Genomic DNA, 22,462 nt, shown 5'->3' on the forward strand with positions numbered 1-22,462 from the left:
AAAAAAAAAAAAAAAAGGAATACTTAAAGAAGAATTATAAAATATGTGAAATGAAATATCACTGTGTGTTTATCAGCACATACATATTGCAGAAGAAAAGATCAGTGAACTTGTAAGGACAGCAATAGAAAATTTCTGAGTGGAAGCATAGAAAGAAAATACCTAAAAGTGATGAGCAGAGTGGCAGTGATGTGTGGGACAAAATCAAGTGGTCTAATGAATCTGTAATTGGAGTCTCAGAAGGATGAAGGGCAGTAAAATATTGGCAAGAGCTAATGACTAAAATTTTCAGAATTGATCAAAAGCATAAACTCCTAGAGGGAAACATAAGGAGAACACTCTGAGAAAAATCACAGCAATATCGTTTTGGATCCATCTCCTAGAGCAATGAAAATAAAAATAAAAATAAATAAATGGGACCTAATTAAACTTAAAAGCTTTTGCACAGCAAAGGAAACCATGAACAAAATGAAAAGACAATCCTCAGAATGGGAGAAAATATTTGCAAACAATGTGGCCAACTGAAAAGGGATTAATCTCCAAAATATATAAACAGTTCATGCAGCTTAATATCAAAAAAACAAGCAGCCCAATCAAAAAATGGGCAGAAGACCTAAATGGACATTTTTCCAAAGAAGACATACAGATGGCCAAGGGGCACAGGAAAAAATACTCAATATCGCTAATTACTATAGAAATGCAAATCAAAACTACAATGAGGTATTACCTCACACTGGTTAGAATGGGCATCATCAGAAAATCTACAAACAATAAATGCTGGAGAGGGTGTGGAGAAAAGGGAACTCTCTTTCACTGTTGTGGGAATGTAAATTGATACAGCCACTATGGAGAACAGTATGGAGGTTCCTTAAAAAACTAAAAATAGAAAGACCATATGACCCAGCAATCCCATTACTGGGCATATGCCCAGAGAAAACCATAATTCAAAACGAATCATGTACCACAGTGTTCATTGCAGCACTATTTACAACAGCCAGGACATGGAAGCAACCTAAATGCCCATCAACAGATGAATGGATAAAGATGTGGTACATATATAGAATGGAATGTTACTCAGCCATTAAAAGGAACAAAACTGGGTCATTTGTAGAAATGTGGATGGACCTAGAGACTGTCATACAGAGTGAAGTAAGTCAGAAAGAGAGAAGCAAATATCGTATATTAACGCATATATGTGGAATCTAGAAAAACGGTACAGATGAACCGGTTTGCAAGGCTGAAACAGAGACACACATGTAGAGAACAAATGTATGGACACCAATGGGGGAAAGTAGTGGGATGGGGGGTGAATTGGGAGATTGGGATTGACATATAGATACTAATATGTATACAATAGATAACTAATAAGAACCTGCTGTGTAGCACAGGGAACTCCACTTTGCTGTACAGTGGAAACAAACACAACATTGTGAAACAACTATACCCCAATTAAAAAAAATTTTTTTAATTGGCATTATTGACAGTGGGGGGGAAAATCCTTTGAGGAGTTTGATATGGATTACTTTGAATTGATAGATTTTTTTTGATGTAATTAATTTTAATAAAATTTTAATTTGAGAATAGTTTTATATTTACAGAAAATTTCAAAGATAATAGAATTCCCATATAGCACATACCCAGTTTTCCCTACTATTAATATTAACAGCTTACATTAATGTGCACATTGTCAGAATTAATGAATCAATATTGATACATTATTATCTACTGTTATCCATCTTTTATTCAGATTTCCTTCATTTTTGCTAATCTCCTTTTTCTATTCCAGGATCCCAATAATAAAAAAAAAAAGAACAATGAAATAATGCCATCTGCAGCAACATGGATGGACCTGAAGATTATCATACTAAGTGAAGTAAGTCAGACAGAGAAAGACAAATATCATATGATATCACTTATATGTGGAATCTAAAACAAAATGATACAAATGAACGTATTTACAAAACAGAAACAGACTCACAGACATAGAAAACAAACTTATAGTTACCAAAGGGGAAAGGTGGGAGGGGAATAAATGGGAAGTTTGAGAATGACATATACACATTACTATATTTAAAATAGATAAACCAATAGGACCTACTGTACAGCACAGGGAGCTCTGCTCAGTATTCTGTATTAAACTAAATGGGAAAAGAACTTGAAAAAGAATTAGATACATGTATAAGTGAATCACTTTGCTGTACACCTGAAACTAACACAGCATTGTTAATCAACTATACTCCAAAATAAAATAAAAATTAGAAAAAAAGAAGGCTCCAAAAAGACAAAAATAATAAAAAAAGAATACTTATCTTCCAAATGTTGACGTAACATTTCCTGATTTTGGAGTGAGTTTCAGCGGAACTTGAAGTTTCATCACAAGTGGGTTATTAGATAGGCATGGCTATCATGCTCATACTCACTCTACTGCAAAATACTCCTTGACTGAGGGCTCCTATCTGCAAGATTATTTAAGAAAAATGCACAATTGTGACCAATAAAAAAACACTACAGTGGTCCTTGTCTTAAAGTTTAAAATAAAGAACATATCATTTAATTATTTAACAGAAGGGAACAGTAAATGTAACAGAAGAAACTGAAGAAATTTTATTTATTTATTTATTTGGCTGCCTGGTGTGGCATGTGGGATGCAGGATCTTAGTTCCCCAACCAGGTATCGAACCCCGGCAGTGAGAGCGCTGAGTCCTACCCACTGGACTTCCAGGGAATTCCCAGCAGTGAACATCTTAAACACAGTATAAATAATTGGTTTTAATAACAAATTTTATAAAATATAGCAAATCTTTAATCATACTCATATCGTTAAGTTAATATTATTGTGGAAAGTAAAATTAGGTAGATCACTTGATTTTCATTTTGCTAGCTATATGCTATCAAAAATCGCTTCACGGGGCTTCCCAGGTGGCGCAGTGGTTGAGAGTCCGCCTGCCGATGCAGGGGACACGGGTTCGTGCCCCGGTCCGGGAAGATCCACATGCCGCGGAGCAGCTAGGCCGGTGAGCCATGGCCGCTGAGCCTGCACGTCTGGAGCCTGTGCTCCAAAACGGGAGAGGCCACAACAGTGAGAGGCCCGCATATCGCAAAAAAAAAAAAAAAAAAAATTCACATCACATTTCAGTTCTGCTTGGAACAAGCTTGTGATCTTAGGCAAATCAATAAACTGTTGTGAACTTTATCCTGTTTGTCAAATTACTGATTTATCTCTTCAAACCCAAAGTTTCTATACTCACAATATTTTTCTCTAGGCATTTAAAGCTATTCATAACTACTTTATTGTTTTTCAAATCAATATTATTTTATAAGTAAGAAATACAGGGACTTCCCTGGTGGCACAGTGGATAAGAGTCCAAGCTCCCAATGCAAGGGGCCCAGGTTCGATCCCTGGTCAGGGAACTAGATCCCACAAGTATGCTGCAACTAAGAGTTCACATGCCACAACTAAGAAGCTGGTGAGCCACAACTAAAGAGCCCTGGAGCCACAAATAAGGAGCCCACCTGCCACAACTAAGACCCAGCACAACCAAACAAATAAGTATTTATAAAAAAAGAAATGCATAATAAGCAAGTTTCTTAAACAAACATTTTTTAAAAATTTAAGGTAACCAATCATTTCTGAAAGACGAAGTTACTTGTTCCTGTCATTATCAAGTTGATGTTTCATTTACAAAACAATCTCCTCATTAACTATCAGCTAGTATCTTGATTCTTTTGATTATTAATTTAATTTCTAATATATTCTATTATTAATCTACTATGGAAATATTGTGATTATTTTAATCTGGTTTGAGTTTTAGCCTCTTAGATACATGAAAAGTATCTTTATATACAAAAAAAATTAGCCTGGTAATCAAAGAATAAAAATCTTTCACTCTGTTTCAAAATTATTTTCTCTATTTCAAAAGGCTGTTCATTACTTGACTAAAGGTGGTACCACTGAAATTAAATTACAGAAAATGTAACTATGTTGTGGTCCCATTTTCTACTGTAGACATTCCATTTTATATAAAATATGCTATTTTTGGCCATTTTACACAAAATGTAAAGCATGATTTCTATATTATTTCTCAAAATGTGCTCTAAGCAATCATCACACTAAATATGCTTTATTTTTATTCTGTTTTAGCATAATGTTGTAGGAGAAAGTAATAGGAAATAACCAATGAGACAAATAACATTTACCAATTCCCACTCAACAGATGAAAAAATACTCTGTAATTGGATTTATAATTGCAAATTTCAGTAAGATGTATATTAACAACATGGATTTAAGTCATTTTCAGCCTTTTCATTTTGAAGAGCTTTAGCAGAGGTAAGCAGTCTAGCTAAGTCATTTTAGGCATACATGTGATAAGTTCTTTCCTCACTAGACAAGGGGTTAGTTACAAGCTCTAATGGGACTGAATAAAATGAAATGTGAATGGGATTTATCATCAATTTCAAGCAAAGATTCCTTTGAACTAAGAAGAACTAAAGACTGCTTTACATCAAAGGTGCAGTTTTAAAGCTGAGGGTGTTAATGATGTGAATCATGACCTTTTGATTTCTTTAAAATATTTTATATGACTCATAATGAGATTAAAAGTGGGCATTATTTCCAGATATCTGAAATGTAGGCACCAGACTCTTGTTACTCAAAATGACCCATTGAAAACTCTTTGCCTAACCATCCTCAGAATTAAAGAAAGTAAGTTACAAATTAAAATTTCTTCATCTCTCAAAAAAGTTTAATTTCCTCATCCACACCAAATGAAACTTAACTTGAAAAGAAACAAATGATTATTAATTATAAAAGTCTGTGCAGGGGCTTCCCTGGTGGTGCAGTGGTTGAGAGTCCGCCAGCTGATGCACGGGACACGGGTTCGTGCCCCGGTCTGGGAAGATCCCACATGCCGCGGAGCAGCTGGGCCCATGAGCCATGGCCGCTGAGCCTGCGCGTCTGGAGCCTGTGCTCCGCAACGGAAGAGGCCACAACAGTGACAGGCCAGCGTACCGCAAAAAAAAAAAAAAAAAAAAAGTCTGTGCATTATATTTCAGTCATCAAAAAACTTAACACTATTCTGGCATTAGCAATAGAGTACTGCCATTTAGAACTGTCAATTTAATTCAATTTATTTTCTAGTTTCAAAAATAATTTTATTTTCTTTAAATGAATGTTATTCTGGTTCTAATAGAAACATGGTGTATGCTGAGTTCCCAATCTTGACACTTCATGGAAACTACATGGAACAACTACAAAAACAAAATAAATGAACAAACTAGAAAGGTCCAAAATCTTGTATCTTCAGCAAAACGTGGAAACAAAGAAAATATGAAAACTCAAAACTAGGTCTATGTGAAGCCAAACGTATTCCTTTAAAAAAAAAAGACAAAAATCTACTTAACAAAAGTCCACACAATTTAAGCAAGTTTTATATAAAAGAGGATTTCCAAATGATCAATAAATATATTAAAAGTTCTCAACATCATTGGTCATCAGGGAAATCCAATTTACAAGAGTGATGAAGTTTGACTACATACCCACTAGAAGTTAAAATGAACAAAATGACAATAGGAAGTATAAGCAAGGATTGAGGCAGCTGGAAATTTCGTACTCTGTTGTTGGAGTGCAAACTGTTACAACCAGTTAGAAAACTGTTTGGAATTATCTACTAAAAATGAACATTCACATACTCTATAAGTCAACAATTCACCTCTGAGCTATAACACCCCCCCGACCCATGTACATATGTATGCAATATAAGAAACTAACCAGAATATTTATAGCAGTGCTATTACACTGGACAGAAACTGGAGATGTCCAAATACCCACCCACAATAGAATGTATAAATAAATTCTTTGGTATATACATACGTGAACACTATAAAACAATGAAAATGAATAAACTACTTCTTTAGAATGTAAACAATATGAATGAGTCTGACCTGTGTAATGATAATTACATAGAATAGAAACTGGATATAAAGATGAATAATTTATGATTTCATTTATATGAAGGTCAAAACAGTGAAGACAGTTCTTTGATGATAAAGTCAGAATAGTGGTTATCTGGGGATATTAACTTGATGAGATATGAATGAGGCTTCTGCGGCACTGTTAAGGTTCTATATCTTGACCTGAGTGGTGGTTTAATACATGCCTCCAGCTCTCCACTCAAGATGTGCGCAAAAAATACATCTATCTATACTTGTCTATATTAATAAGGAAGCTCTGTATATACTGACATAAACAAATAATTGAAGATACATTAGATGAAGAAAGGAAGGTACAGAACAATGTTTATGATATGTACTGTTTGTGTAAGAGAAGTATCAAAATGAGAACATGTATTAGTTTACCTTTGTATTTTCATAGGATGAATACACAAGAATCTGTCAATGTGATTAGCTGTGGGAAGTAAAGGAGTGGATGGGAAACTGAAGCAACGAGGATGGGGTGAGATGATACTTTCGATGTATACCTTTAATACCATTTTGACTTTGAGCAACATTAATGTATTCCCAATTTTAAAAATATTTTTTCATGAGTAGATGTTCCAAAGATGAAAAAATGGAATTGTTTGCTACATTTGTCCCTCAAAATTGCTGGAATTCACAGCTGTCTTGTCTTTTCTATAAAATAGTGCCTCCTTTTTAAAGAATGTACTTTCCTTTCAGATCATCCCAACTCTGTCCATGATGGCATCAAATATATACAAATATACAAATGATTTGCCATTGAATTCTGAATATGAGAGGGAGAGAGAGAGTTATTTTCTAAGCCAAGACGTAGGCTACTTGTTTTAAGATGCAGTAGTATTTATTTTGACACCGCCTTCACTAACTTACATTGCTGAAACACCTTCAGACCTTCTAACAAATGTTCGATTCTGTGGCAGTGTCTAGGGTACAAGAGTCAGTTGGTGTTCTGTCTCAGCTTTACATTCAGAGCACTATCTTTTCACAGATATCTTACAAGCTCCGTGGGTTCTGACTCAATGGTTTGAAGGATATTCTGCTGCCACTGATTTATAGTAGCTCCATGAAAAGAACACAAAACAGTGAATTTTTTTAAAGCAAACATTTTTTTGCCAGTGGTGATGTTCCCATTTTTGCATTTGGCTCATGCCGGTCTGGCTTTCATTTGCTGTTTTAGCTCATGACACTTAGCAATGCTAGGTCTCCAGTTCAGAGCATAGCTGGACCATTTAATAACAAAACCAGAAGGAGTTTGAAAGGTCTTACCAATATTACTTTCCAAGGTACTTTCCTGTAACTTTCCTCACCAAAGATGAATGACCTTGTGTGGCAGGAACATTTGTTTTCGTTTCGAGATGAAGAGCTGAGGAACAGAGGAGATGAATGACCAGAGTTACTCTAGAATTAGAATCTGACCTCAAGTTTGAGGACCTTAGGCCACAGGGCTCTCTACCACAGCAGACTTGTTCTGAAAACACATCTGACCTGGAAACTCTACTCAGAGAGATCCTGAGGGATCCCTCCTACTCAGAGGGATCCCAACCTCTTATTAACTTATTTAAGAGAGCTTTGGATGTAATGGGGAAAAAAAGTAAAATGCCCTAATGACCTAATGCAAGCAGTTAGTTCTTGCTAAAATTTCAACATGGAGAATTGACTCAGAAATTGATGATCTTGAAGAGGGCACATGGCCTGGAACTGAACATGGCTGTGTGAGAAACCAATATTTTTTTTTGCTATTACCACTTTATTAACGTGCACTTCTTCTGAAATTTGTATGACTCTAATTATTAATATGCACTAATTCATCATTTATTTGGAGCTTTCCTTTAGAGTCTAAATGTGTTTTTGTTAGCATCTGTTTTTCTTACTTATTTTGTTAACCTGCATCTTTGGATGCATTGAGATTAATTTAAAGAGAGTTGTTTTCTTTTTATTTGGGGTCTTTCAGTGACTTTTGACTTTTTTACAGTTAAACTGTGTGGAAAAATAAAACTATTTTTATACACACAGGGAAGCATCCACAGGAATTTCTAAATGTTTTATGGTCATATATGATTATTGAAGGGGAACAGGTACAGGGTAGCAGCAGTATTGGCCTGAAAGGAGTAGGGCAAAGAGTGCTGTCTGAAACCCTGTTCCTGGAAAATTGTGCTGTTTCCACATCTTAATGAGTGTGTAAATTACATAGGAAGTTGATGATGGTGGAGACTTATATGGAGTCACACCGGGTGGGTTATATGCAGCGGATTAGAAAACGGAAGATTCTGGTTCTCAATCCAGTTCTGTTACTAGTTAGCAATCCCTTTGGCACGTCACCTAACATCTTTGAGATTCAGTTTATCTCTAAAGCAAATGAATGCAACTTAAGGTCCTTTTAGGCTCTCACGTAGAAAAAAGTAAGTCTTTGCACACAGGATTACATTTCTAACACCGATTATAATTTAAAAATAAATTTTGAGATGCTGGATAAAGTAGCCAAGATTTGCAATAGCACCCTGAGTACAAAGTTAAAGGCATTTGGGAGCTAGCAGACTAATATTCTAGGCCTGGCTTTGACGCAGTTGGTGACTGGGCAAATTTATGCATTTCTATAGGGACTAGGTTTGTTTTCTGTACTGCCAGTTGGGCTAGATGGTCTCTGAGTTTTCAATCAGCAATAATATTGGCTATTCTCTCTGATTTTTCCAGTAAAATAACTCAAAGAAATAATATGAGTCCCTCAATATACAGTTTTAGTTTCCACAATATTTCCATGAGGAGTTTTGACAGGGATGTACCAGAAGGAAACAATATACCAGCACTTTTCATGGGAATTATTTCGAAAAAGCTTTGCCCCATTATCAGGCTTTATGAAAACTAAATGTAAATTTAAAACCTTAGGTAGTTATTTTCTATAGACCTTCATCTATTAATAAGAGGTAAAGTGTGGGGCAGAGTAAAGAGTTGGGATGGGTAGCTCATACCAATTAGACAAAATGAAGAACTGAAACAGTTATTAACTACTTACATGTTCATGACCAATATGACATGAATTATAGGTGAACTACTAAAGACAATGACTTTTAACCAACCATTTATCTTTTCCTTTTAAAATGTAAAGCACAAACATGAAAGGACTAGAAATACTTTATTTGATGGACTCATACGAACAGATGAGTTTAGTTAATATTTTTCATGTGCTCTTATCATTGTAACTTTAAGCAGATAAACCTTAACAATTATTATTAATATCGTTAACATCATAATTCATTTGTCTAATTCTAATTACAAGAAATTGTCATATTTAACTTTTTTATCAAATAGTTTTCATAATGAGCGTGAAAGAAACAATAAAATAATATAGAAATGCACTCAGAGGGAAAAGTACTGCCACATCCAAAAGTATTATTTCAGAAAATGTTTTTTATGTCATATCTGTATTAAGATATTTTGTCAGTCTCCACAGTACATCTGTGAGGTATAAGGTTGTTTGTCCTGAAATCCCTATTTTACACACAGGGAAACAAGCGCAGTATGTTTAGCAAATTTTCCAAGGCCACATATTGTGTCAGGATAGCGCTGGGAAAAGAATTTATCGCTGATATTTTTCTTATATAGTCCAGTGCCTAACACAGTGCCCTAGAAAGAGTAAATGCTCAATAGTCACTGAAGGAAAAGAATGAAACTATTCTTCTCTATGAAATTGAGAAAACTGTCATATTTGCTCTCTATTCCTTTAGTCATTAAACTGGACAAGCTAGGGCAGCAGTTGAGCAATAAACTTCATCCACTGTCCTTTCCACAAGTTTTCATTATTACATGAAGAGGCTTTACAAGATGGTACCATCTGGTCAGTACTGAAGTTACACACTTCTAGGCACCCCACGTAAGGAGTGTCATTAATCTCGGTTCATTGTACCATTGGCTTTTGTGGTGTAAGTTAGGTCCACCAGCCTGTGGCCAAGATCAACTTTTCACAAAAGTCACTGAAAATTCATTATTAATAATTAACATGTTACTAATGTCCTACCCTAATGATAGTCTAGTAAAACAGAGTTCTACATCTTGGAGCTAAAAAACTTAGTTGCAGTCCTTGAAAATAAATGACTTGGCTAGTGTCGGCTCTGTCTACTTCAGACTTCGCTGAAGATAATTATAAAGCCTGAAAGAATAACTCAATTTATTTCCTGAGTTAATGTGTCATAAGTTGAATTGCAACTGTAAACATGATAAAGGTCACAGTGGCATGACTTCTACTTTTATTTATTTAATTATTTTGGCCACGCCACACAGCATGAGGGATCATAGTTCCCCGACCAGGCATGGAACCCTTCCCCCCTGCAGTGGAAGTACAGAGTCGTAACCGCTGGACCACCAGGGAATTCCCTGGCATGACTTTTAGAGTTGATAGAAAAATGTGGTAAAAAACACAAGTGTTGATATCACTGGGAGACAAAAGGATGGCAAAACTATAGTAGTTATTCCCAATGATGCATCATCAAAATAAGTTAAAGATTGTCATTCATTTCACTGACACTGGTAACCAATTACCTAAAAAATAAGTAAGACATCTCGTGAAGCACTTATGGTTAAAACGTATTCCTTCACCTCTAATGACATTCATATTTTTCTCTTTTGAGAAATAAAACCTGTTTAACTCCATAGAATGATCCTATTAAAGTGAAATGAAAATACTCTTGTATCTGTCACCCCAATTTAGTGATTGATCTAAAATTTCACCCAGGTGACATTTTCATTAGGGCACAGTCTGCAGAAATCTGACAATTCTACATCTCATTTGCTTATACTTAAACAAATGATTCACCAGACTTGCCTAACTGGATGGTGTATTTCCACTGGAGTGAATGTCCTAATAGTAATTCAAGACAAATCTTAAAGATAAGATTCATCAAACATTTCTACTCCATCTTATCATGTCTAAAGGTCAGAGATATTTTGAGCTCTAAAAGAGCATCATAAGGAACTTAAAGCATTCTTTGGTGCAACTGTTACTCATTTTTAGAGCATAGTCACAACTAAAATAGAGATAGACAGAAATCAAATCAAACTATTAAACATCTAAAAAAAAATGGTTCTGAAGAACCCAGGGGCAGGACAGGAATAAAGACGCAGACGTAGAGAATGGACTTGAGGACACGGCGAGGGGGCAGGGTAAGCTGGGATGAAGTGAGAGAGTGGCATGGACATATATACACTACCAAAAGTAAAACTGATAACTAGTGAGAAGCAGTTGCATAGCACAGGTAGATCAGCTCAGTGCTTTGTGTCCACCTAGAGGGGTGGGATAGGGAGGGTGGGAGGGAGGCTCAAGAGGGAGGGGATATGGGGATATATGTATAACTGATTCATTTTGTTATACAGCAGAAACTAACACACCATTGTAAAGCAATTGTAATCCAATAAAGATGTTAAAACAAACTATTAAACATCAGCTTACTGGGTAAATTGAGTTTAGACACCTACATGATGCAAAAGAGCAGCCTTTGTATGAGCTCCTACACCCTTTAAACTTGAAGCATAGTCCGTGTTTTCACTTCAAAGTAAATATCTAACTGAAGCCAGAAATTTCATTTTGTCATTGTGTCAATTATGTTTAAAAGACCATTATTAAGTAAAATGTAACCTAATTTGTGAACAACCCTACAGCGAGTGGAAATAGAAAAATATAAGTACCCACACCCAGCAACAAACAAATGACAGATTCTTGAGCGCCAGACCCTCCAACTCGTCTACTTATCATTCGATCCCTTTGCTCACTCTTTCTTTCTACACCAGGCAGGAGGGTAAAATATTTTCAGAGAAATTCCCTGGACTATATGATTTCAATTGCACGTGCCACTCTGGACAAACAGAAGATCCTATTTTCAAAGTCTTAAAGCACTTGTAAGGGCTGTGTATATGTGTCTTATCGTCCTTGTTGCTTCTGTTCTGGAGTACTTGGTTGGCCAGAGCTCTCTCCAGGGCGGTGTGCAGGAGTGACAGGAAACTGAAATCCATAGCCATTGTATCCATCCAAGTAGACACACTGGAAGAAGCTGATGGGGCCTAAAGAATAGAGGATGATGATTTATTAAAACAAGTAGAATGTGATTAGGAACAGAGGTAAAACACTGTGAGGCAGTCTAATACAATACATATGGACATGGGTTCTCCAGCCAGATAGCCTTGGCAACAACCAGCAAGTTCCTCACATGTAAAATCAAGACAACAACAAAAAACCTCACAGAAATATTGTGGAAATTAAATAAGTTCATATATGTGAACCACTTGAAATCCTTCCTGGCACATAATAAGCCATTATTAAAATGATAATAAGAAAAGCCTGGCATAGAAAGTCAAAGTGTTTAGTTTATAGGAATCTAGATGTGCACAGTATTTGGAAAAACTGGTATGTAGTAACAGGTTTCAAAACATGAGCTTATCAATATGCAAAGTAACCAACTCGTGTGTGTGTGTGTGTGTGTGCGTGCGCGTGCGTGTGTTAATAACACCACAGAGAGTCTTGTGATTTGTAAAGTCTTGAGGTTTTCCACTTGCCCTTACTCTGGAGGCAAGCACTCTCCTGAGATGGCACAGTTACTCTCTAGGGCAGTGCCTCCAGATAGCAGCTCTGTTGTCAGAGTAGAAAACAACACAGGAAAGGACTTAAAGCCCAGCGAGGCAGTGTGCATTGGATACGGCATGAGCTCTGGGCCCAGTGAGCCGAGGCTTCCAGGTAGCAGTTTTGTTAAGAGATGGTGAGTTTAGCCCCTCCTCACCATGATGGACCCCTACTGACTCTTCAGTGTGGTCCATCGTATCCATTTGCATTCTGTCAACCAACCACAGACTTCTTGCACATGGCCAGGAAAGAGAATGACAATTGCAGCTAGCGGTATGTGGGATATGGGGGTGAGGGGCGTGCTGGCCAAATCCATGTGAGCCTAAGGGTTTACGAAGTAGAATAAAGCAAAGTGTGTGTAGAAAGAAGCCAAGGAAAGCAACAAGGGATTATTCTGATTTCATCATCCATGATGTCAGCTGACTTTAATCATTGGGTTTTCAGTGATGAAAAGTTTGGAGAAATCTTGAGTTTAGTCCTTCTCCTTTCCACTCTATCTCATCCAGACTTGTTTTCTATTTTGTTCTAGCCTCAGACAGAGGCAGGAACACAACCCCCCTCACCCCTGGGTGTTGGACGGTTACACAGAAGGATGGCAGAAAACGGCAGCACCAGTACTGAAAGGCGAAGAGTCCATCAACAACAGGCTACTTTCCAGCTGAACCTTCTGATCCGTAGGCACTGTTCTGACATTTCTTTTATTGATGTCAAATAGTTATTAGTGAAAATACCATCATAGCTGCCTATTCTAGATCATATATAAAAGGCTCATGAATATCAAACTATAGAATTGCTTCATGGTAAGATGAAAATAGAAAATATTGTTTTGCTACAAGTAAATCCCCAAATGAACTTAAAGTACTTGATACCTTGGTGCTTTTTTTTACTAAAATAATGGAATTATTTTATTTATTTACTTCTTTTTAATTAAACCTTTTACTTTGAGATCATTGTAGAGTCGCATACAGTTGTAAGAAATAATGCAGAGAGAGCCCACGTATCCTTCACCTAGTTTTCCCCAATGGTTAACATCTTTTCAAAATTATACTATAATATCACAACCATGAAACTGACATTAATATAATCCACCTATCTCATTATGTTTTAATATTTATTTATGAAATAAGAGATTTTGAGTGTTATGTGATAAAGCCACAATTTGTTATGAGTAGGTTAACAATTGGGAAAGCATTGCTATATAAATCAGAAACATGCCCAGATTGACTTTATGGATTTTGCAACCGTATCTGAACGCATTAAAGCTGCTTATTTCTTTATATTCCACACAACCTGATCATATAAAGGGTTATAATGAGTATCCCTCTTATCTGTTGCAGAAGCCCCAGCATCTAAATGGTGCCTAGAACATAGTAGGCACTTAATATTTGTTCAATAATTCAAGTATTAATACAGAACAGGAGGCATTTTCTATTATAGAGGACATTTTTCTAATTTCCTTCAGAAATACATCTAAGAAACATTGTAAAACCCAGAGAACATGATTGACATCATTTCCTCAGATAAATGTCTATTCTTTACTTTAAAAGCATTATGTGAAGCAAACTTAGGTTACACCTATTTTAAAAATTGCTTCCTTTAGTCTGTCCAGCAATGACTCTTATGCATATGTGAATTCAAGATGTATTGCTTTACCATCTGAAGAAAAATATCTAATTTAGAAGTACTGAAATAATGAGAATCTTGGACATTGAATTTTGTAACTGCATATGAATACTGATTGCATTCTAAAATCAACGATCCCAAAGATTGAACATTAAGAGCCTGCCATATATCGAGAACAATCCAAAAGAACTTTCATTCTTAGAATGAGTCTCTAAGCAATTGAATTGCTGAGACCTATTTCTACATTTTCTTCTTTTTGATATAAAAAATTTCAGCATATCACTTCAGCTGTCTTTTTACAAAGCAGACAGTAGCACGCATTTAAGCACAGATTCGGTTGGAGTGCTCAGGGTCAGAGCTGTGTAGAACGGTTTGTAGTAAGTGCCACTTCCATCATTGCTTTGTAATTCCTCCAAATATGTGCCACTTGCCTGACGCAAAAAATGCAGAACTTCTCTTTGAAATGTAAGAGACCTACTGTAATGTTATTCTTCATGTCTGTGCTAAAAATCTTCTTCTTTTTCTTCTTAAGGGAGTCTAAAGTTTCAATTTATATATACCATCTACAGAATGCCTCAGTAGTTTTAATCTTTTTAAAAAAACTTACTTTTTTGCTTCTTTGTGGAAGACACATCTTCAGCTTCTTCTAGTAGATACAAAAATATGAAAGTAAATAACTTGTACATTCACAGCTATTATACAAATATGTAGGGAACTGAAAAATGCCAAAAAATGCACAGTATGAAAGAAACAGGAGCTACTTGCCCTCCTTAGAACATACTCTAGGTTCTTATTCAGATTCTGTTCAGCCTTTAACTACAAAATTTAGTAGGTAAGATCCAGGAGTAGAAGAGGAGGCAATGAAAGAAAAGAATGGGAAATGTTACAGGCGATTGTTCAGATAGAAACTGGTCCTGATGTTAATGGAGGGCTAGCTGACACCCATTCCTTTCTCAGAAGAGGTTTTTGATGCTCAGAGTTATAATATGGTAAGGATGGAATCTGGCTATGAAACAAACATTTTAGTCAAAATAATTTTAAATTTGTGAGAGACATAAGTTTTAATGATCATCCTTGTCCTGAAAGAATAGCAGCAGGCTAGTATTCTGTATCCTTTCCTTCTCTCATGTGATTCAAGGACTCTTTTGCTTGAGTGACATGCACCATGTGTATATCTCACAAAGGATAATTTGACACTATCCATTTGAACCCCCTTTCCCAGGTTAGAAGTTCTTAACTGGTGTCCACAGATGAACTTTTGCGAGTTTCCTGTAAAACTATGAAATGTTAAGATATGAGTGTGTGTGTGTTTCATCTAAAGCAGGTTTTAGATTTCATCAAATTCTAAATGAGTTCAAAAAACTTCCTTCTCAAAGTGTGATCCATGTGCCAGCAGTTTCAGCATCACTTGGGAAACTGATATAAACACAGTTCTTGGTCCCCAACCTCAACTTATTTCATTTTAACAAGATTTCCAAATGATTTGTGTATAAAATTGTTTGAGAAGCTATGGTCTAGAAATTTAAAAAATATATTGAAAGTTATAGTTCTTAATAATTCAATTTTTAAAAAATCTAAAAATTTTAGTATTCAAAAATATCTTAAGACGAGTGTAAATCATTTCATAAGAATCAGAAAACTATTCTCTTGTGTCTTTTCTCAAAGTGCTATTTTCCACACTGTCAATTAATTCCAGACACTGCCACAACACTTATATTTTGATGACAAGAACACCTCTTAGGCAAACTCTTATTGTCCACAGGCAAGTCTCGAAGTAGAATAGCAAATATCTATCACATAACAAGCCAAACTAGGAAGCCAGGAAACCCTTCAGGAAAAAAATGCATTAAATTAAATTAGTTGAAAACCTTACAATACAGATGAGGAAATTTAGTCCTGGAAATACTCGCCTAAGGTCATGTATCTGGTTGTAGCAAATTTTTCTGAGGTTTGAGATCTGTCTTCCTCCCTCCCTCCCTCCCTCCCTTCCTCCCTTCCTCCCTCCCTCCCTCCCTCCCTTCCTTCCTTCCTTCCTTCCTTCCATCTTTCCTCTATGCTATTGTTGCCAGCATAGGCAAGTTATCTTAATTTTTCTTAATAAACACATCAATCTCATATTTGAACATTTATGTGAACCTCCTGCTGTCAAATAACATCTCCCCAATCCCTGGTGAAATGATAATTTTGAAATATTGCTATTGTAAGCAGATTGGCCAACTAATTATTCAATAATTACTTGTAAATATATCAGTGACCAGTTAGGTTTCAATATATGGATATACATATATATGTTTTCCAAATAACGTATAAAAACTGTTTGTTTACAAATAAGTCTACCTCTAAACATTGCTTAGGTAAAGCTGAAAACCAGATCAAGAATAGTTAAATAAAACAAACAGAAAAAATATTGCAGACTTAAGAGAAAACTCATAGTGAACTGAAGATAACAATTTTACCTTTAGCTTTCGCTGAAGCTGGTACATCTTCAGAATCTTCTCCTAGAGAGTAAAGAAAGACATATCAATTCATGATCTATTTCTCAGATTTCCCAAAGAGGAAATATTGTATTTAAAGGTTTTTAAGAGCTAGAGGGTCTCTTAATCTATAAACTCAGCATGAAGTGTCTCTATGAATAAGAACTTTGTGATAAATAAGGTAACTTCTCTGACTTGGGCAGAGGGTGGGGAGGAAATAGATGCTGTGCCAGGACTGTGGTCAGCAGGCCAGCGAAGTCTGGCTAGGGCAAGGAGAGCTTGCAGTGACCCTCCCAAACATGCTTGTCCTCCTCTGACTCCTAAAACTGCTTCCCGAAACCACAATCACTTTTGGAATTTCGGGAATTTGAGGTAAATAAATTCATACACATATGGCAGATCAAGAGGAAATTCTCTGCCCATGTATTTTATTAGCTGACTGACTTCTGACAATCGTAAAGGCAATGAAAAGGCATTAAAAGCTGAACAAAACTCAAATATATAAATGATGACTCTTCAGGTGCATTAGGTATATCGCTTGGTCTTTTGTGTAGTCTACTTAAAAGGTACATAGTGGAATAATGTGGGAGTAACATTAAGTCGGAGATCATTCTAATATAATTAAATGATCTTTAAATTTTTATATCAATTTTTTAGCACTTGTCATGATTGGAAAGAGGGTCATTTTTGTATTGTTTATTCAGATTTTGCATACCAGCTGTCCACAAATACAAAAGGGGTAAAATAAGTTAGTATACAAATTTTCTCTAATAGGGAAGAAATGTGACCTTCAGGAAGAGATGTTACTATGTAAAAGAACAAAATGGGAAAAAGAAACAAAATTGCTAGCATTTTTTATGGTGAATTATTAAAGTTTCAACCTAATTAGTTTTTAAAATATTTAAATACAGGCTTAACTCAATTAAATACTGAATTAAGTGACCTAAAACTGTCCTATCAACAATTATAAACCAGGGAATGATTAAATGATATTTTTAAGTAAAATAATACTTATTTTTTAAAGATATCAGTTCTTAGATGAATCAAGTAATAACTATATTTAATTGTGCAGTCAAAATCTGCTAATTTCTATGAAGGATGTTTACAAAATTAAAATGTTACAAGGTACTTGTACAAGAAATATAGATTTTACTTTTGTAGGTAATAGCACACTTAAAACTAAGGCACCTATTCTCTGGATCTATTTGTTACTCATGGGGAAATAAATATGGATAGAATAACAACCTAAGCTTCCTCTCTTTTGCAAAATCAGTATTCTGAACCAGAGTAAACTAGCTCCAGGTGATAAAATCTGGCAAGAACGGAGTCACACGTCAATCACTCAGGCTAACCAGGAGAACAGAGGCACAAGGTAAACTGTAAGCCTAGGGCAATTGCCGTAGACATGCAATCTCTGTGTAAGCAACTTAACAGTAACAGTTTACTGATCTAGGAATACTTCATGCGATTGTCACTACTCAGAATACAAAAAATGGAGAAAAGCACTAAATACGTTTACTCTTGTAACTTGTGCCTTGATTGGGCAAGTGGTGGTTTGGACAAAATACTTGACTCTGAATGGATACAGTCATTATTATAAAAGAAGTATGAAAATGTGCCAGGGGAATTTTGAGTGACTTGCTTTTGGCGGAGGGGTAGTTAGAAAGACTATGAAGAAAGACTAGATCCAGCAAAGGACAGAGGATAGTTGAGGAGCACGGTAAATGCTGAGGACGGTAGGAGAACCACATCTGGAAAGGTTGGATAGGATCGTCATGTGCAAGGTGTTTACAGATCAGGCTGAGTTGTCTCTATTTAATGTCATGGCAAATGAAGGTTGTTCAAGAGAGAAATAATATTTTAGATGTACTTAGTAAAAACAAGGCTAGAACATAAGAGAATGGATTCAGAGAAAGAAATTGGGAATGCATTTTAATAGTCAACCTAGAAACCATGATTTCTGCAACTAGGAGTCACTGAAGGAGCTGAGAGTAAATGAGGCTTTCTATGCAGAGTTAAATAGAATTGGGCATGTGTGAGTGAAAGTCATGAATACAATAAGGGATAGCACCATCCACTATTTGAGCTTGGAGGAAGGTAGTGGTGTCATTCCCAGCAAGGAGGGAAACCTAAGAGGCGCTTATTAGCTGGGGATCATGAAAAGTTTCGTTTTCTTTGAGTTCAGTTGTGGTGTTGGCCAGTCATGAAATTGCAAGTGTCTAGAAAGAAGCAAGACAGAGAAGGCAAGATGTCTGGAAAAGTTTAGAATTGATGTGTATTGAGTTAATGGACAAAACTGGGAGAGTTGAGGCATCACTTTCTTTTTTTTTTGGCTGCGTTGGGTCTTCATGGCTGTGCATGGGCTTTCTCTAGTTGTGGAGAGCAGGGGCTAGTCTTCATTGCGGTGCGCGGGCTTCTCATTGTGGTGGCTTCTCTTGTTGCGGAGCATGGGCTCTAGGCGTGCGGGCTTCAGTAGTTGTGGCTCGCGGGCTCTAGAGCGCAGGCTCAGTAGTTGCGGCGCACAGGCTTAGTTGCTCTGTGGCATGTGGGATCTTCCCAGGCTTGAACCCATGTCCCCTGCATTGGCAGGTGGATTCTTAAACACTGCGCCAACAGGGAAGTCCTGAGACAACATCACTTTTAATGATAGCAATAATAGTATTTCCTAACACTTACCACATGCTGGGTCCTATTAAGTAATTTCACATGTATAGCACATTCAATCCCTACAACACCTCTCTGAGGTAGGTGCTCTTATTTTAAATCTCCTGTATAGATAGAGCAGAGAGGGGTTAAGTGCTGCCCAAGGTCATAAAATGAGTGAGTGGCAGGGCTAGAGCATGAATCCCAACTTGCCTGAGTCAGATCCACTTGAATGAGGATTTACATTTATGGCACAAAGAGAGCACCTATAATGTCCCATCAGTTGTACTAAGCACAAATAGTAACACATTTCACCTCCTCAGCAAATCTGTGAGGAGGGCACTATTATTATTCCCATTTTACAGAAGGGATAATTGAAGGATAGAAAGTCAAGGTCCCAGAGCTAGTAAGTGGGGAAATCAGGATGCATACTCAAGCATTTGGGTTCCAGAGACTGTGTTGTTAACCACTATGCCATTCTACCTTTTGAGAATGGCCTTCTAAACTCAGTACTCTCTGATTCCAGAACCTATGCATTATATTGCTCAACAAGTATCTGCCAACATGCTCAGACAGAGTCAAAGTTACACGTGAGCCATGCACTTGTACAGAGCAGAGATAAAACAGTGTTCCTCTAAGCGTGGCCCTCTGCTCTTCCAACAATCTGTTTTCCTTAAGTGTGGACGAATACACGAGTTACCCTGTTGCCTTTGGAAATGGTAATGACGATGAAGAGGAAAGTATAATATCTGTTCTGTTTGCCTAGCCACTATAAGTAATGTAGGCAATCATATTCCAAATAATGAAGAATAAAAATGTATTATCTTGAGTTTCAAATTGTAGACTCCATCCTATACTTACATAGAAACTTAGATTCCAAAGGAACCATAAATATCAGGAAATCCAACCGTCCATCTAAAGCAGATGTGTCCACTGTAGCAGAGTCATTGAACAAATGGGAGTTCTTGTCTGTGTGGCTACGATTTTGATCTTTTGAACATGTTGGTATTACGGGCTGGCATTTGTATAGCTCTTTATACTCACTGAATTGGAGCTATAGACACAAGTTTTTAAGAGCTATTAGTTTGGGGAGACCTTCAAGATGGCGGTGGAGTAAGACGTGGAGATCGCCTTCCTCCCCACAAATACATCAGAAATACATCTACATGTGGAACAACTCCTACAGAACACCTATTGAATGCTGGCAGAAGACTTCCTGAAATGCAAGAAACTCCCCACGTACCTGGCTAGGGCAAAAGAAAAAAGAAAAAAACAGAGACAAAAGAATAGGGACGGGACCTGCACCAGTGGGAGCGAGCTGTGAAGGAGGAAAGGTTTCCACACACTAGAAGCCCCTTCGCGGGCAGAGACTGCGGGTGGCGGAGGGGGGAAGGTTCGGAGCCGCAGAGGAGAGCGCAGCAACGGGGGTGCGGAGGGCAACGCAGAGAGATTCCTGCACATTGGATTGGTGCCAACCAGCACTCACCAGCCCGAGGCTTGTCTGCTCACCCGCCGGGGAGTGCGGGGGCTGGGAGAGGCTCGGGCTTCGGAGGTCGGATCGCAGGGAGAGGACTGGGGCTGGCGGCATGAACACAGCCTAAAGGGGGCTTGTGCACCACAGCTAGCCAGGAGGGAGTCCGGGAAAAACTCTGGAGCTGCCTAAGAGGCAAGAGACCATTGCTTTGGGGTGCTCGAGGAGAGGGGATTAAGAGTGCCACCTAAACGAGCTCCAGGGACGGTGCGAGCCGTGGCTATCAGCACGGACCCCAGAGACGGGCATGAGACGCTAAAGCCGCTGCTGCCGCCACCAAGAAGCCTGTGTGCAAGCACAGGTCACTATCCACACCTCCTCTCCCAGGAGCCTGTGCAGCCCACCACTGCCAGGGTCCCGTGATCCAGGGACAACCTCCCCAGGAGAACGCACGGCGCGCCTCAGGCTGGTGCAACGTCACGCCGGCCTCTGCCAACGCAGGCTCGCCCCGCATCCATACTCCTCCCTCCCCCTGCCCAGCCTGAGTGAGCCAGAGACCCCAAAGCAGCTGCTCCTTTAACCCCCTCCTGTCTCAGCGGGAACAGACGCCCTCAGGCGACCTACACACAGTGGCGGGGCCAAATCCAAAGCTGAACCCCAGGAGCTGTGCGAACAAAGAAGAGAAAGTGAAATCTCTCCAGCAGTCTCAGAAGCAGAGGATTAAATCTCCACAATCAACTTGCTGTACCCTGCATCTCTGGAATACCGGAATAGACAATGAATCATCCCAAAATTGAGGTGGTGGAATTTGGGAGCAACTGTAGACGTATGTGCATGCTTCTTTGTGTGAGTTTGTCTGTATAGCTTTTCTTTTACCATTTGTCCTAGGGTTCTGTCTGTCTGTCTGTCTGTTTCTGGTTTTGCTTTTTTTTTAGTATAGCTTTTAGCACATGTTATCATTGGTGGATTTGTTTTTTGATTTGGTAGCTCTCTTCTTTCTTTCTTTTTTATTTGTTACATTTAAACTTTTAACAATTTTTTAATAACTTTATTATTTTTCTTTCTTTCTTTCCTCCTTCCTCCCTCCCTCCCCCCCTCTTTCCTTCTTTCTTTCTTTCTTTCTTTTCTTTTCTTTTCTTTCTTATTTCCTCCCTTTTTTCTGACCTGTGTGGCTGACAGGGTCTTGGTGCTCCAGCCGGGTGTCACGCCTGTGCCTCTGAGGTGGAACAGCCTAGTTCACGACATTGGTCCACCAGACACCTCCCAGCTCCACGTAATATCAAACAGCGAAAGCTCTACCAGAGATCTCCATCTCAACGCTAAGACCCAGCTCCACTCAATGACCAGCAAGCTATAGTGCTGGACACCCTATGCCAAACAACTAGCAAGACAGGATCATAACCCCACCCATTAGCAGAGAGGCTGCCTAAAATCATAATAAGGTCACGAACACCCCAAAACACACCACCTGATGTGGTGCTGCCCACAAGAAAGACAAGATCCAGCCTTATCCACCAGAACACAGGCACTAGTCTCCTCCACCAGGAAGCCTACACAACCCACGGAACCAACCTTACCCACTGGGGGCAGACACCAAAACAATGGAAACTATAAACCTGCAGCCTGTGAAAAGGAAACCCCAAACACAGTAAGTTATGCAAAATGAGAAGACAG

At 37.8% G+C, this 22,462-nt stretch overlaps 1 protein-coding gene across 2 annotated transcripts in view; it reads right to left on the reverse strand.

The window, feature by feature from the left end:
* Window positions 1-11,278: 11,278 nt before the first annotated feature.
* TRDN (triadin) overlaps window positions 11,279-22,462 on the reverse strand; it is a 495,585-nt gene continuing 484,401 nt past the window's right edge. For both annotated transcript variants that reach the window (XM_060283977.1, XM_060283978.1), the window contains 3 exons: window positions 16,657-16,698; window positions 14,808-14,846; window positions 11,279-12,021 (listed from right to left, as the gene is read on the reverse strand). In XM_060283977.1, the coding sequence (XP_060139960.1) occupies window positions 11,882-12,021; window positions 14,808-14,846; window positions 16,657-16,698 (221 nt within the window). In that variant the 3' untranslated portion in view covers window positions 11,279-11,881. The remainder of the gene's footprint in view (window positions 12,022-14,807; window positions 14,847-16,656; window positions 16,699-22,462) is intronic.

Source organism: Globicephala melas, chromosome 14, assembly GCF_963455315.2.
Source record: "Globicephala melas chromosome 14, mGloMel1.2, whole genome shotgun sequence".
Taxonomy (NCBI): domain Eukaryota; kingdom Metazoa; phylum Chordata; class Mammalia; order Artiodactyla; family Delphinidae; genus Globicephala; species Globicephala melas.